Source organism: Neoarius graeffei, chromosome 17 (assembly GCF_027579695.1).
Source record: "Neoarius graeffei isolate fNeoGra1 chromosome 17, fNeoGra1.pri, whole genome shotgun sequence".
NCBI classification, from domain to species: domain Eukaryota; kingdom Metazoa; phylum Chordata; class Actinopteri; order Siluriformes; family Ariidae; genus Neoarius; species Neoarius graeffei.
In genome coordinates this window covers 57,042,218-57,060,288 of record NC_083585.1, presented here as the reverse complement: position 1 = coordinate 57,060,288, position 18,071 = coordinate 57,042,218, and the positions used below count along the sequence as shown (strand labels likewise).

Below are 18,071 nucleotides of genomic sequence, written 5' to 3'. Positions count from 1 at the left end.
AACATCCAGCTGAATGCCAGGACCTAAGGTTTCCCAGCAAAACATTTCCCAGAGCATCAAACTGCCTCCACTGGCTTGCCTTCTTCCCGTAATGCACCCTGGTGCCATCTCTTCCCCATGTAAGCAACATACAGATACACCTGGCTGCCAACATAATGTAAAAGAAAACATGATTCATCGGATCAGGCCATCTTCTTCCACTGCTGCATGGTCCACTTCTGATGCACATGTGCCCATTGTAGCTGCTTTAGACAATGGACAGGGGTCAGCAAGGACACTCTGACCGGTCTCAAGCTGCAATTCACTGTATGCTCTGACACCTTTCCCTCATACCCAGCATTAACTTTTTCAGCAATCTGGGCTACAATAACTCTTCTGTGGGATCGGACCAGATGGGCTAGCCTTTGCTCACCACCCACATCAACGAGCATGACCTTCTTGCCAGTTCGCTGGTTGTCCTTCCTTGGATCATTTTTGGTAAGTACTAACCATTGCATCCTGGAAACTCCCGACAAGACCTGCCGTTTTGGAGATACTCTAACGGAGTCATCTCACCATCACAATTTGGCCCTTGTGAAAGTCGCTCAGATCCTTATGATGATTGACCATTTTTCCTGCTTCCAACACATCAACTTCAAGAACTGACTGTTCTCTTGCTCTCTAATATATCCCACCCCTTGACAGGTGCCACTATGTCAAGATGTTATTCAGTGATTATAATCACTGTTATTAATTTTACCTGTCAGTGGTTTTAATGTTGTCGCTGATCGGTGTAAACTGCTTGTCTGTGGTGACGAAGCGTGAGTCAAGTCTTCATTTTTATTTCTGTTGCACAATGGGATATAATTATCACATTTAATAATACACTACATAAACTATGGATTTCTTTTTTTGGTATGTAAAATATGCTTAGGGATTAGAAAAGTGTTTTGCAGAGCTCTTGTAAGTGCACTGGAAAATCTGTGATAAGATTATTTCATAAAGAATGAGCATTGCTTAAAACCTTTGGGCATGTAATATGCTATATTATTCTATCCACATTCACTGGATATGAGCAATTGTGCTCTCTGATTGGCTAATCTACTACTAGGTTATCAGCCCATAGACCATGAGTAGAGAAAAACAAAAGGGCGGTGCATGTTGCTGAAGCAAGCAAGGGTGAAATAAAAACTCTACTCAAACCCCTTCCCCCCAAAAAATACAAAAAGCAACAAAATATGGAATAAAAGTATTTGATGGTAAGAACGTGTCTTTATTTCTCATCTCATCTCATCTCATCTCATTATCTCTAGCCGCTTTATCCTTCTACAGGGTCGCAGGCAAGCTGGAGCCTATCCCAGCTGACTACGGGCGAAAGGCGGGGTACACCCTGGACAAGTCGCCAGGTCATCACAGGGCTGACACATAGACACAGACAACCATTCACACTCACATTCACACCTACGCTCAATTTAGAGTCACCAGTTAACCTAACCTGCATGTCTTTGGACTGTGGGGGAAACCGGAGCACCCGGAGGAAACCCACGCGGACACGGGGAGAACATGCAAACTCCGCACAGAAAGGCCCTCGCCGGCCACGGGGCTTGAACCCGGACCTTCTTGCTGTAAGGCGACAGCGCTAACCACTACACTACCGTGCCGCCTCCCATTTTATACACTTACATTGTAAAATCGCTTGCTAAACTGTGGCATTCGTCAGTTCAATCACTCAACTTAATACCAGTTACCTAAAATGAGAGTAAAATTTCCTTGAAGTAAAGACAGAGAGTCAGTTGTTAATATTGCTGATTTAATAGTCACATTTAAAAAAAAAAAGTACGAAGTAAATAATGACACCTTTCTGCAGGACTTCAAGTGTTATTCAGAATGGAAAGAATTCCGCAGGCCCAATATCTTGGAGGTTCTGGAGGAGTTTCCTTCTCTGGAGCTTTCTGCAGCCTTCCTCCTCAGCCAGCTACCTGTGCTGAAGCCCCGCCTCTACTCTGTCAGCTCCTCCCCTGACCTCCACCCTCACGAGCTTCACCTCACTGTGTCTGTGGTCAATTACCGTACGCAAGGTAAAGGACACACAATACTAATCACCATGCACAGCATTAGTAGAACATGATTACTGAAACTGTTGCATCATTCTGTACAGCACGCCAGGTGACAACAAGTATACATTTCAAAACCTAAACTTGGAAAGCTATGAATTATAGCTTTTTGTTTTTTAATTCCAGATGGAAATGGTCCTCTGCATCATGGTGTCTGCAGCACATGGCTCAACACCCTCAAAGAAGGTCAGCTGGTTCCATGCTTTATTCACAGGTACTAACCCAAAGTTCATTCACAGAACATTTCCTGGTTTCATCATGTACAACCCCGATTCCAAAAAAAAAAGCTGAGATGCTGTTTAAACTGTAAATAAAAACAGAATGCTATAATTTGCAAATCATGGAAACCCTATATTTCGTTGAAAATAGTACAAAGACAACATATCAAATGTGGAAACTGAGAAATTTTATTGTTTTTTGAAAAATACATGCTCATTTTGAATTTGATGTCAGCAAAACGTTTCAAAAAGTTGGGACTGTGTTGCATCACCTTCAAGGCCTTCCTTGAAAAAGATTTAGTCTGGATGGCAGCATATTGCTCTGAAACGTGTATATACGGTATCATTCAGCATTAATGACGCCTTCCCAGATGTACAAGCTACCCACACTGCAAAAAATAAAAATCTTAGGAAGTTTATTTGTCTATTTTCAAGTCAAAACATCTAGCCACCCTTATTATAAGACATAATTGCCAACAAGCAAAACCTCATTTAGCTAGAAAGGCTAGTTTTTAGACAGTCCATCTTGAAAATCTTGGATAGACAAAATGTCTTGAAAAAGTCTTATTTGGAGCACCTTTGAAAATAAAACAAGTAAGTACATTTTGGACATTTTGTCAAATGCGGTTTATCTTGTTTCAAGAAAAAAAACAAAGTATGCTTGTTTTGGGAATAAATGAACTTTACTGAAATCTTTGAATCTTTCATTACAATTCAACTCCACCTTACAGATCCTAAGTTTACTGCGACTGTTTTCTCAGTCATTCAGAGTGAGCTCCTTCTAGATGCTGTACAGACTCTAGACCAGACAAGTGCCTTCAAAAAGGCTATGAGTGAGTGGAGGGCGTTTTAGTGAGGTCTTTTTGGAATGCTGTGAGTTAAGTTCAGTGTTTTTTTTTTGTTTGTTTGTTTGTTTGGTTTTTGTGCCTGATCTTGTAAACCCCTCGTACACATGAATAGTCAGTGCCCCCAAAATGCACTGTTGCTTTGGCATTGTGTAAGCACTGTAAATCAAAATGCGTAGACTTTTATTTTTTTATTTTTATTTATTTTTTGGTGCCTGAGGTCCTGGGGAAGTGGAATCTTAAGAGATGTTTGAATGTTTGAATGTTGAAATGGGAAAAAAAATAAACTTGTTGCAATGCTACACGTGTCGTCGACTCGATTCAAGATAGTCTCTGGTCTCATATCTAGAGTATTTTACTAATTACAGGTCACAAAAAGAGAATCTTTTAAGCTAGCAATGCTTAGTTGTAGAATTTAACAATCCTAATATTAGTATATCTCATCTCATTATCTCTAGCCGCTTTATCCTTCTACAGGGTCGCAGGCAAGCTGGAGCCTATCCCAGCCGACTACGGGCGAAAGGCGGGGTACACCCTGGACAAGTCACCAGGTCATCACAGGGCCGACACATACACACAGACAACCATTCACACTCCCATTCACACCTACGGTCAATTTAGAGTCACCAGTTAACCTAACCTGCATGTCTTTGGACTGTGGGGGAAACCGGAGCACCCGGAGGAAACCCACGCGGACACGGGGAGAACATGCAAACTCCACACAGAAAGGCCCTCGCCAGCCACGGGGCTCGAACCCGGACCTTCTTGCTGTGAGGCGACAGCGCTAACCACTACACCACCGTGCCGCCATATTAGTATATTTATCTTAAATTCAGTTTTTACTGCTAAGACTTTGTCATGAATTTAAGTGAAATACCCTTAAAATGAAATCAATAAAAATGACTTGAATGGCTAAATGTAAGAAGTACGATCTTGTTATAAGAACTATTTTGATTATTTTGAGTTAATCAGATCTCGCATAATAAGTTCCCCAATCTTATTTTGGAATTATTTCATCTAAAAACAGGTTAGATTTTTCATCTTACTTTAAGAAATCTTACCAAGTCCAATTTGACTAGTTCCATTGGCAGATTTTTTTCACCTGATTCAAGCAAATATGCTTTGTTTTAATCTTTTATTTCTTATTTTTGAAAGGCCATTTTTTTGCAGTGCATATCATGTGCACTAATGCACCCTCATACCATCACAGATGCTGGATTTTGAACTGTGCACTGATAACAAGTCGGATGGTCCCTCTCCTCTTTAGCCTGGAGGACATGGTGTCCATGATTTCTAAAAATAATTCCGACTTTTGATTCATCAGATCTCAGGACAGTTTTCCACTTCGCCTCAGTCCATCGTAAAAGAGCTCGGGCCCAGAGAAGGTGGCGGTGTTTCTGGATATTGTTTATATCTGGTTTTAACTTGCATTTGTGAATGCAGTAATGAACTGTTTTCACAGACGATGGTTTTCTGAAGTGTTTCTGAGCCCAAACAGTGATTTCCACTCCAGACACGTGTCTGCTTTTAATGCAGTGCCTCCTGAGGGACAATGTCAGTTTTCAGCCTTGTCTCTTGCATACAGAGATTTCTCCAGATTCTCTGAATCTTTTAATGATATTATGGACCACAGATGATGTGATCCACAAATTCTTTGTAATTTTACATTGAGGAACGTTATTCTTAAATTGCTGCACTGTTTGCACATGCAGTCTTTCACAGAGTGGTGAACCCCTCCCCATCTTTACTTCTGAGAGACTCCGCCTCACTGGGAGGTTCTTTTTATACCCAATCATGTTACTGACCTGTGGCCACTTAACTTTTTTGAAACATTTTGCTCACATAAAATTCAAAATGGGCATATATTTTCAAAAAACAATAACATTTCTCAGTTTCAGCATTTGATATGTTGTCTTTGAACTATTTTCAATGAAATATAGGATATCTGTGATTTGTAAATCACCACATTCTGTTTTTATTTATGTTTTATATAGTGTCCAGACTTTTTTGGAATTGGTGTTGTAAAACATTGAGGCATTTTCTAGTGTTTGGTATTTTCAGAGACAGACATGTTTCTTTATTGGTCTTGTACAGATCCAGCGGGTTCCACCTTCCATCAGATCCCAGTTCTCCTACTATATTAATTGGAGCAGGCAGTGGTATTGCACCTTTCAGGAGTTTCTGGCAGCAGCGCTTCTATGAAAAGAAAACAACAGGTACTGCCAAATTCAATCCTGGACAGGCAATTTGCTGAAAGAGAATTAGAGCTATTTATTAGTTCTCCATTGTATCAGCTAATTTGAGGATGTTTAAATTTCATCTGAAAGGCCTAAAAGGCAGTCCGATGATACTGGTGTTTGGATGTCGCAGTGCAGACATGGATCATCTCTATAAAGAAGATACTTTGGACATGAGAGAAAATGGCACTCTGAAGAGCATCACTCCTGCATATTCTCGCCAGGCTGGTCTCCCCAAGGTATAAGTCTGCACTTCTTACCAACAACAACTGACATCACTGCAAAAAATGGCCTTTCAAAAATAAGAAATAAAAGATTAAAACAAAGCATATTTGCTTGAATCAGGTGAAAAAAATCTGCCAATGGAACTAGTCAAATTGGACTTGGTAAGATTTCTTAAAGTAAGATGAAAAATCGAACCTGTTTTTAGATGAAATAATTCCAAAATAAGATTGGGGAACTTATTATGCGAGATCTGATTAACTCAAAATAATCAAAATAGTTCTTATAACAAGATCGTACTTCTTACATTTAGCCATTCAAGTCATTTTTATTTATTTAATTTTAAGGGTATTTCACTTCAATTCATGACAAAGTCTTAGGAGTAAAAACTGAATTTAAGATAAATATACTAATATTAGGATTGTTAAATTCTACAACTAAGCATTGCTAGCTTAAAAGATTCTCCTTTTGTGACCTGTAATTAGTAAAATACTCTAGATATGAGACCAGAGACTATCTTGAATCAAGTTGACGACACGTGTAGCATTGCAACAAGTTTTTTTTTTTTCCCATTTCAACATTCAAACATTAAAACATCTCTTAAGATTCCACTTCCCCAGGACCTCAGGCACCAAAAAAAATAATAATAATAATTTTTTAAAAAAGTCTACGCATTTTGATTTACAGTGCTTACACAATGCCAAAGCAACAGTGCATTTTGGGGGCACTGACTATTCATGTGTACGAGGGGTTTACAAGATCAGGCACAACAAACAAACAAACAAACAAACAAACACTGAACTTAACTCACAGCATTCCAAAAAGACGTCACTAAACCACCCTCCACTCACTCATAGCCTTTTTGAAGGCACTTGTCTGGTCTAGAGTCTGTACAGCATCTAGAAGGAGCTCACTCTGAATGACTGACAAAACAGTCGCAGTAAACTTAGGATCTGTAAGGTGGAGTTGAATTGTAATGAAAGATTCAAAGATTTCAGTAAAGTTCATTTATTCCCAAAACAAGCATCCTTTGTTTTGTTTTTTTGCTTGAAACAAGATGAACCGCATTTGACAAATGTCCAAAATGTACTTACTTGTTTTATTTTCAAAGGTGCTCCAAATAAGACTTTTTCAAGACATTTTGTCTATACAAGATTTTCAAGATGGACTGTCTAAAAACTAGCCTTTCTAGCTAAATGAGGTTTTGCTTGTTGGGCAATTATGTCTTATAATAAGGGTGGCTAGATGTTTTGACTTGAAAATAGACAAATAAACTTCCTAAGATTTTTTTTTTTGCAGTGTAATAACTGAATCCAACTCAACTAATTACACTTACGTAATTCAAACTATTCCCTGCCATGTATTTGAGACATGTTCCAAGTGTTATTTATTTATATAATTTATTTATGTTCCATGCTTATTTATTGATCTATTTGGCCCCAGGTGTATGTTCAAGATGTCCTGAGGAATCAGCTGAGTGAAGAGGTTTGGCAGGTCTTGTACCAGAGCACTGGACACCTATATGTGTGTGGGGGCATGAACATGGCCCGAGATGTCGCACACACTATACAAGAGATCCTGGTTAATCGTCTGGGTATAACTCTCTCACAAGCTGGGGAATATCTGAATCAATTAAAGGTGCAGTTAATTACAGATTTTACCACAGTACACTGTCAGATATAGGGGTACAATCGGGTTCCATTTCTGTCCCCCAAGGTACAATTTATACAAGTGTTCCCCCTAGGGCACAGTATCGGTCCTTACAGTAACCATATGTACTGTTTTAGGGACAAAAAGGTACATATATGTTCCCAGTTAATAAGTACAAATTAGCAACTTAGAGGGTACTGATCCAGTGACAAGCTGTTGTACCCCTAAAGGTACAATAATGTACTTTATTTTCTGAGAGTTTCAGAAGTATATGGCCCATTCTATAATTGCAGGTAGATTTCAAGTGTCAACTCTGTTATGCCCCTTTTCCACCAAAGCAGTTCCAGGGCTGGTTCGGCCAGTGCTTAGTTTGGAACCGGGTTTTCTGTTTCCACTGACAAAGAACTGGCTCTGGGGCCAGAAAAACCGGTTCCAGGCTAGCACCAACTCTCTGCTGGGCCAGAGGAAAGAACTGCTTACGTCAGCGGGGGGGGCGGAGTTGTTAAGACCAACAACAATAACAAGACCGCGAAAGATCGCCATTTTTAAGTGACGAGAAGCAGCAGCTGTACAAACGCGAAGTCATCCATTATTATTATTGTTGTTGTTGCTGCTGCTGCTTCTTCCGTGTTGTTTTTGCTTCAATATTTGCGCCAAGGTTTATGCAAACGTAGCGACGTAACTGACGTATACAACGACGTGACTGATGTATACAGCGACGTAATGACGTGGCTTCCCTTAGCACTGCGAGCTATGGAAAAGCAAACTGGTTCTCAGCTGGCTCGCAAGTTGAACGAGTTGTGAACCAGCACCAGCACTGGCCCCGAACCAGCCCTGGAACTGATTTGGTGGAAAAGGGGTATTAGTCATCATCAGCTCTGTTGTCGGTAAACTGGGCAATCCATTAACAGACCTGACGATAACGGAGTTGACACTTTTCCACCATTTCGTGTCTTAACTCCACATGCTACCTTCAAACTAGCTACCACTTGGCATGTTTAAAAACAGAACGTTATAGATTTTAATCATATTATTGTCTTTAAAAAATGAGTGACAGAATCACTCCAATATCGCAATAACAGAGCTGACAAATCTACTGTTGGTGTAAAATCCTCAACATTTTGTTCAAATTAATGAAAGAAGAAACAGAACACACCTCGCTGCCTTTCTGAAGTTTCCCACCAGAGGAAGTGACATCACTCGGTGCAGGTGTCACGCGTATTATTAAAAGTCTTTGTGGATTTTAGAACAGAGTCAGAGTTGACAAGAACGTTGGAACGGATTAAAAAATATATATTTTTTTATGACTGAAATTTCACATAATACAGAAAATAGACTTTCTATGCAGTTGATTTTTATAACAGTTAATAGAATAAGGTCCAAAAAACAGACTGTTAGACTGAATCACTTCCTGTTTATTTGAGTTGAATGGATGAATCAGGAGTCGAAGACGGCCAATAATGTGGGGGGAGGGGTGGGAGTCATTTAGTTAATGTTTTATGCATAAATTGGGTCTAAAATGTACATCAAGCATTGCTATTGGTGAAAGTTTGTCATAATTTGCATTATTGTTCAAAACTGATTCAATAAATATTTGTTTTGTGGAAAATAACAAAAGGTTTATCTCGGAGACGCGAAACGTACCCTGAATTCTAGAATGACCCATGTATTTAGACAGTGCACAGCATCCTCTCTTGGGCATCCATTAGTCTGGTGAGCGGTGTTTTTCATGACTATTCCACTTCTTGATTATCATAATAATTTCAGAGTTGGACAAATTAATCTAAAGAAGGTAAAATTTAACACCTTAAGCCTTTATAATTGGTGTCAAGAATCCAAATGGCATGAATTCCAATTTGCTGGCGAAAACCCTGTTAGCTTCATTACAACATTTGGCGTTTGTCTGTTTATTAGAGCAATTCTTTTTTTTTTAATTCATCTTAAAATGTGCTATTAACCACAAACCAGTTACTGTTACTGCAATTCTCTCTGCATTACATACAAGGTTTATGAAAATCCAATCTAGACAAGACAGAACTGATCAACATTAAGATAAGGAAAAGAAAAACATTTTCTTGCAATGTGCCATTGGCAAATTCATGATCTGCTGTTAAGTTTGAGGTGATTATGGTTCACTGACTTAGCATTCTGTGAGTACATCCACGATGTCACCGGTTCCTAACCCTAGTACTTGTATATATTCTCTTCTATATACAGTGCCTTGCAAAAGTATTCATCCCCCTTGGTGTTTGTCCTGTTTTGTTGCATTACAAGCTGGAATTAAAATGGATTTTTGTGGGTTAGCACCATTTGAGTTACACAACATGCCTACCACTTTAAAGGTGCACATTGTTGTTTTTATTGTGACACAAACAATAATTAAGATGAAAAAACTGAAATCTGGAGTGTACATAGGTATTCACCCCCTTTCATATGAAACCCATATTTCATATTTCATATGAAATAAGAGCTGGTCCAACCATTCTCATCTCATTCTCATTATCTCTAGCCGCTTTATCCTGTTCTACAGGGTCGCAGGCAAGCTGGAGCCTATCCCAGCTGACTACGGGCGAAAGGCGGGGTACACCCTGGACAAGTCGCCAGATCATCACAGGGCTGACACATAGACACAGACAACCATTCACACTCACATTCACACCTACGGTCAATTTAGAGTCACCAGTTAACCTAACCTGCATGTCTTTGGACTGTGGGGGAAACCGGAGCACCCGGAGGAAACGGACACGGGGAGAACATGCAAACTCCGCACAGAAAGGCCCTCGCCGGCCACGGGGCTCAAACCTGGACCTTCTTGCTGTGAGGCAACAGCACTAACCACTACACCACCATGCCGCCCTGGTCCAACCAATTCACTAAATAAGTCATATAATTCGTTGATGAAGATATCCCAAAACTTGTAAAAAATATCCCAAATTTTGAATATCCCAGGGAGCACCATTAAATCCATTATAGCAAAATGGAAAGAATATGGCACCACTATAAACCTGACAAGAGAAGGTCCCGCCCACCAAAACTCACAGACTGGGCAAGGAGGGCATTAATCAGAGATGCAACAAAGATAACACTGAAGGAGCTGCAAAGATCCACAGCGGAGATGGGAGTATCTGTCCATAGGACCACTTTAAGCTGTATACCCCACAGATCGGGGCTTTACGGAAGAGTGGCCAGAAAAAAGCCATTGCTTTAGAAAACACATTTTGAGTTTGCCCAACAGCATGTGGCAGACTCCCCAAACACATGGAGGAAGATTCTCTAGTCAAATGAGACTAAAATTGAACTTTTTGGCCATCATGGGAAATGCCATGTGTGGCGCAAAGCCAACACCCTGAGAACACCATCCCTACAATGGAGCATGGTGGTGGTAGCATCATGCTGTGGGGATGTTTTTCATCTGCAGGGACAGGAAAGCTGGTCAGGACTGAAGGAAAGATGGATGGCACTAAATGCAGGGCAATTCTGGAGGAAAACCTGTTTGAGTCAGCCAGAGGTTTGAGACTGGGATGAAGGTTCACGTTCCAGCAGGACAATGACCCTAAACATACTGCTAAAGCGACACTGGCGTGGTTTAAAGGGAAACATTTAAATGTCTTGGAATGGCCCAATCAAAGCCCAGACCTCAATCCAACTGAGAATCTGTGGCATAACTTGAAGATTGCTGTACACCAACACAACCCATCTAACTTGAATGAGTCGGAGCAGTTTTGCCTTGAGGAATGTGCAAAAATCCCAGTGTCTAGATGTGCTAAGCTAATAAAGACATATCCCAAGAGACTTGCAGCTGTAATTGCAGCTAAAGGTGACTCTACAAAGTATTGGCTTTGAGGGGGGTGAATACCTATGCACACTTCAGATTTCTGTTTTTTCATCTTATTGTTTGTCACAATAAAAAAAAAAACAATGTGCACCTTTAAAGTAGTTGGCTTGTTGTGTAAATCAAATGGTGCTAACCCTCCAAAAATCCATTTTAATACCAGCTTGTAATGCGACAAAACAGGACAAACACTAATGGGAATGAATACGTTTGCAAGGCACCGTATTTCTTTTTATTGCATCCAACACACTTGATTCAACTAATCATCTAGTTATTATTTTTTTTAAACACAGAACACAGAACCGTGTGTAATGTATGATGTAAATAAACCACCGCAATTTTCTAGGCAGAATATTAATTGAAGGGATGATATGTTCACAATGTGCAACATCAGTTTACTGCTTCAAGCATATTATTTATTTTAATGACATCTGTTAATTATATATGCTACATTATATCTTTAGAAGAAAAGAAAAAGAAGAAACCTTTATTCGTCACATGCACACTTCAAGCACAGTGAAATTCAGCCTCTGCATTTAACCCATCTGAAGCAGTGAACACACGCACACACACTCAGAGCAGTGGGCAGCCACACCAGAGCGCCCAGGGAGCAGTCAGGGGTTCGGTACCTTGCTCAAGGGCACCTCAGCCCAAGGCCGCCCCACGTCAACCTAACTGCATGTCTTTGGACTGTGGGGGAAACCGGAGCACCCGGAGGAAACCCCTGCAGACACGGGGAGAACATGCAAACTCCACACAGAAAGGCCCTCGCCGGCTGCTGGGTTTGAACCCGGAACCTTCTTGCTGTGAGGCGGCCGTGCTAACCACTGTGCCGCCAAGTGAAAGCATTCCAACAATTTGCTGCTAAACAACAGCGAAGCATGAGAAATAGGTGTAGCAATATGCTGCAGTAGGTTTCATAAACACAAACTGAATGAGTGACTGATGGTTTGTGGGTGGTTCGGAGAGAAAAAATAAAGAATAATAGTTTACTAGTGAATACATAACGAAGGAGTGACGATCTTCCTGAATTGTATTGTATTGTTTATTTTTGAATAGGGACAGATACAAAGACATAGATATCTGGAACAGTTATCTGATGTATGCATCACAGTATTTGTAGCCAAAGCTAATTCACAACACTTGTCCCTAGTTGGGCTTTTAATTAAACAAAACAAAAAGAGAGAAAATGAATATTTAAAATCTATGAGAAAAAATATATATACATAAAAATAAAATAAAATAAAATAAGAAATAATGGTCATAATAATAACAAAATTAAAAATAACAATAGCAATAGTAAAAATAAAAAGACAAATAGCAAGCTAAGTATCTAAACTAGTGATTCAAACTAAATATGAGAGCAGGATTGCTGTTGAACTAGCCATTGTTTTGTTTGTTTTTTGAAAGAGAGAAGTGTAGCTATGGATTTTAAACTGTCTGGTAGAGAATTCCATAATTGTGTTCCTTTTATTGAAAAAGAGGTTTGTGCAAATGAAGTTCTACGGAATGGAACAGTGCAATTGCCTTTTGACGTTGCTCGGGTGGTGGATCTAGTACCACTTTGCAGTCTTGTTATTGACTCACAGAGCAGTTGAGGAGCAGTATTATTGAGGCATTTAAAAACCAATTTAACTGTGTATAATGAAATAAAATTAGTAAAACTGAGAATCTTATATTTGTTTAAAATTTGGCAATGATGATGCCTTATTCTTTTCTTGTCTAAAACTTTGAGGGTTTGGTTATAGAGGCATTCTATGCATTTTATTGTTGTCTGGTGAGCCTGAGACCATGTGGTCAAACCGTAAGATATATGTGAGAAAATCATAGAATTCATAAAAACAAAGGCACAATTTAGAGTTAAGCAATTTCTTATCATCTTAAAACATCCTAGATTTGCCTTAATAGTCTTACACATTTTCTTTACATGACTTTTAAAGTTCAACTGATAATCCATGATTATACCCAGATATTTCACTTCGGGGACTTGCTCAATGGGCTCACCGTTAATTCTTATATCCAGGGTGTTTATTGGTTGTTTCTTTATAGAGAAACACACAGAATTTGTCTTTTTAATGTTTAGGGTTAAACAGGATGAAGCCAGCCAAAATGCTATTTTATGCAAGGTAGTATTTAGTTTCTCAGCCACAAGAGTACAGGTCTTACCAGATGCATATACCACTGTGTCATCTGCATACATCTGTAGACCTATATCTGGGCACACATCTGGTAAGTCATTGATATAAAGACTGAACAGTATAGGCCCTAAGACAGTACCTTGAGGGATCCCCGTTTCAATTTTAAGAAAATTAGAACTCACATCATTAATAGTAACACATTGCTCCCGGCCCTTTAAGTATGACTCAAACCAAGACAATGACTTTTTAGAGAAATTGAACTTAATTAGTTTTGAAATTAAAATATTGTGATTGACTGTATCAAACGCTTTTTTTAAATCTAGGAATACTGCACCGACCACATGCCCTTTGTCAAGTGATTGTTTTATTTTTTCAGTTAAATAACAAGTAGCGGATTCTGTAGAGTAGTTACATCTGAATCCGAATTGCAAAGGATGCAAATAGTGATTTGACTCAAGGTAGCGCATTAGTTGTTCTAAAACAATCTTCTCCAGGACTTTAGAAAAAACTGGAAGAAGACTAATGGGTCTATAATTAGATATAATTCCAGCATCTCCAGATTTAAAGAGTGGTATTACTTGAGCAGTTTTCCACCCATCTGGAAATTGTCCAGTTTTAATAGAAATATTAATAAGATGGGTAAGGGGTTGGACTAGGATGCTGCTGTATTTCTTGAGAAAAGCTGTGTCTAAATTATAGATGTCTTTTGAGTATGTGGTGTTTAGGTCATTTATAGCTTTTAAAACAGCAGTATGACTGACCTCTTTAAGGTGAAATGAATTCTCTTGGTCATCGATTAATGCTGTTTGGACAGCATTATTCTTACAGGGGAAACCTGAGGCAAGGTTCTTGACAGATTCTATAAAGAAATTATTAAATTCGTTTGAGACTTGTGTACTATCAGAGATGACATTTTCTCCAAATTTGAGTTTAAATTGATTTTGGGTGTTTTTACCCTCTGGATTTAATAGACTATTTAGTTGCTTCCAGATAAGCTTGCCATTCCCTTTGGCCTCTGATAAAACATGGATGTAGTAATTTGATTTGGACATTCTAAGCTGTTTAACCACCTGGTTACACAGACTTTTATATAATTTTGAATCAATGTCACTACGAGTTTTAATAAACATTTTCAGAGTATAATCTCGCTTTTTCATCAGTTTTCGGATATCATCAGTCATCCATGGTAACTGAAATTTTTTGTGGGATTGTTTTGTCTTTTTCGTGAACTTGTCAATAATGCATACAATAGCAGATGTTAGATGATCACAGCAAGCATTTACTTGATCAAGTTGTAGTGTGTGTGTGTGTGTGTGTGTGTGTGTGTGTGTTATAGCACTATAGTTGTCCAAAATTCTGCCATAAAAATCAGTTTTATAGCAGAACATTGACCAGGACCAGTGTTGGGAACAGGTTTACTACCTTTTCATGTCAGTTTAAAGCGATACTTCCTTTCAGGTTTTTCCAGTGTAGGTCATAAAAAGACACCTAATTATTTTTGTTTAGTGGACCGAAAGCTACTGAATTCGAATCACAGACTTCAAGTTGTATTAGTTTTTTTTAAATAGAACAATTAATGAATTTAGAGCCACATGGCCCTAAAATCTCCACTATTTTTTCCTGCTTCACCATGACCTGATACAAGATACTATGTCATGCATCACGTGGTGGGCTTTCCCCGTTCGTGTAAGGCATTGTGGGATACAAATTTGAAACAGGAGAGAAAAATGGAGGACGTGAGTGTGTGAATGAAACATGAAAGACCGACTACAGTAACGGAAAGAAAGCGAGAAGAAAAGACGTTATGTTATATACGAAGGAAAGGAAACGCAGGACCAAACTAATAAATATCGGCGCTCAGCGAGCACCTCGGTGTGATCAGCTGTTCGTTTAGCGACAGAATGATGGAACTGTCAGTGCACGCTCAAAGGTAAACCTGTAGATGGCAGTAATGCAACACTGTGGATGCCAGCTGCCGTAAAACCCAAAAGAAGAAGAAGGTAAACCTGTGCATGAGCATGTGGACTTCCTCTGTCTGCTTGACTGCGCAAAGCGAGTGATTTCATGCATATTATTTGCTTTAATCCCCTCAAATTAAATAACTTCCAGCCACAGAATGGCCTGATATTTTATGAGATATTACAGAAATAAACATATATCACAGTGACCACATTTTGGAAGGAACTAAATTTCACTGATTTTATGAAATCAAAAGGCCGTCTAGCTTTAAATGTATTTAAAAAGTATTTCTTTAAGATCCAAATGTACCTGCAATCCTGCTGGTTTTTCAATCACTGATGGAATGAACTTTCTGCTCATATTTAAACTGTCCTGTCTCTGAATTCCTTCCATCTTTATGCTTTTCATTGTCTATCTCTAGTCTATGACTTATGTCTAAAACAACTCAATATATATAGAGAGGATATTACACGGTTGCACAAAAATATGAAGTTTATCTTCGAGTGGTAAATGTATATTTTTCAACACAAAAAGATAAACCTCATATCTTTGTGCAACCATGTAAAGTTCTTTATATTATACGGACACATCCACACACAAAAAAAAAATACGCAAGTTAATCAAAAGAATTTTAATTTTGAACCGGTTCGCCATTTTAACAATGTGCCTCCAGTCAGCGGGAAAACACTGGGAAAACACTGGGAGTGAAGTCACTGGAGAGAAATATCGGGAATTTTTTTTTCGTGGCCCAAATCCTGTGCTCTGATTGGCTGGCGAGCGGGTCCGTATCCGATTATATGGACCCCAGTTACGGACCCCAGTTACGGACCTCTGGCAACTCGCTTGTTCACAACAACAAACATAGTAGCATTTTTTTGTCAACATTTTGTGAGGCGACAGCGCTAACCACTACACCACCGTGCCGCCCAGTTTCAGTTCAGTGAATGTGAATTGTTTATTGGATGTAGATCAGACACTTTTTTTAAAGTTCACCTTGAAAGCTGTGAATATTAATCGAAATAATCATTTTTATTTTTTTCACGGTCCAAATCCTGCGCTCTGATTGGCTGGCGAGCGGGTCCGTATCCTACAGTATGGACCCCAGTTATGGACCCCGGTTACGGACCTCTGGCGACTAGCTCGTTCACAACAACAACAAACATAGTAGCATTTTTTGTCAACATTTATCTTTTTTTATAAGATTTATTTATAAGATTATCAAAAATCTTATCAATTTTTGCCAGCATTCCTCAGGAGAATAGCATTAATTTTACATCATGGATCGCGATAACGACAGTCTTCACAGCGAAAGCGAGTTTTACTACCCTGAGGAAGAAGAAATAAAATAAAAGAAAACATTTCAGGAGAAAGCTAAAAACCTTTAACTATTGCTAACACCGAGCAAAAACATGGCTGAATCCTGAATGACTCCTATTTGTATAAATAGGGGACTACATAGGCGACAAAATGTAGTTTTTTTCCTGCCATGGAAGTGCACTTGTATACCGAGGAGGAAGCAATTTGCATTAGAGCCGTGAATGAGGATTCAAAATGGCGGCTCGGCTCGGTTTTCCCTTTCAGGCGCTCTTGTTTTCTGTTAGAATTTGGTAAAGAAAAAAATAAATATATTATTTACCACCTCAATTTTAAACAAACATGGCTGCCAGGTTTGCTTTGTTAAATATGGAAGATTTTGAGAGAATTTTGAAAGAGAAAGACGCATTGAACACATGATAGGAATGTGTACGGTATGTATAATAATAATAATAATAATATTGGCTGGCTTTTTTTCGTGGTATATCAGATATATTCCATTCAGCTACTCGTCTTCGACTCATTCGTTATCATGCTAGCTGAATGGAATATATCTAATAGACCACTCAACGCCAGCCAATATTATTTAAATATGTCACTCAGATCCGCGATGTATTTGGTATGAAAAATGAGAGTTTTTCAACATGAGAAGATAAACTTCATATCTTCAAGCCAACATGTCATTTTCTTTTTATGATATCGACACATTCACAAACAAAAAGTCCCCAAATTTATCAAAACAACTCACTCATCGATTTCCTCACAAGCGACAGATAGAGATTTATGTCACGGTTTTGGTTCTCCATGTCCCGGATGGAGCTCGGATGGAAAATACAAGTGGTGTATTTCCCGGTAAAACACTTGTGTCTATATCATGTATTTATGTATAACATTTTTAGTTATGTGGAAAAAGCTACAGAATATTAAAGAACATTCATTGTCAGCGTAATGTTATTCACTAAAATATAACAAAAGCAATTTTCTTATTCCATATTCTTTGTCTATAATTATGATCCAGTTTAAGGTACTAAATAACATGTTTTCTGTTTTGAGGTGGAGAAGAGGTACCACGAGGACATATTTGGAGACTAATCCAGCTTCACTTTCAGTACTCTGAATCTTTTCCTGTGAAGAACAGTAGCCAGGCGATTTGGGATATTTCACAATATTTTGTAGTGTTAACACATTTCCAAATGTGTCTTTAGTGTGGTTGGAAAATAAAAAAGAGTTAGAGTTTTTTGTATTTACCTTTTTCAATGTTTAATATATACAGTACTGTGCAAAAGTCTTAAGTACATATAAAGAAATAAATACTGTAGACCAAAAAATGGCTGAAAAATAATTAAATGAAATGTTTCAACATCAAAAAATATTATAAACAGTAAGCAGTAAGCCATAATAAATGCAACAAAGTCAATATGTGGTGTGAGATGACCCTTTGCTTATAAAATAAAAGTATATACTTTATGTGGAAATGAGCTGTAGGTTTTACTGAGCATCTTCCAGAACCAGCCACAGTTCTTCTGGACACTTTGACCGTCACACTCGCTTCTTCATTTTGCA

General features: G+C 38.6%; 1 protein-coding gene across 1 annotated transcript in view; it reads left to right on the top strand.

Annotated features, from left to right (window-relative positions):
- Positions 1-17,684, top strand: part of LOC132864785 (nitric oxide synthase, inducible-like) — a 55,528-nt gene extending 37,844 nt beyond the window's left edge. Inside the window, exons 21-26 of the mRNA XM_060898205.1 lie at positions 1,847-2,057; positions 2,220-2,307; positions 5,251-5,372; positions 5,484-5,632; positions 7,059-7,253; positions 17,562-17,684. Of these exons, the coding sequence (XP_060754188.1) occupies positions 1,847-2,057; positions 2,220-2,307; positions 5,251-5,372; positions 5,484-5,632; positions 7,059-7,253; positions 17,562-17,600 (804 nt within the window). The 3' untranslated portion in view covers positions 17,601-17,684. The remainder of the gene's footprint in view (positions 1-1,846; positions 2,058-2,219; positions 2,308-5,250; positions 5,373-5,483; positions 5,633-7,058; positions 7,254-17,561) is intronic.
- The last annotated feature ends 387 nt before the right edge of the window (positions 17,685-18,071 follow it).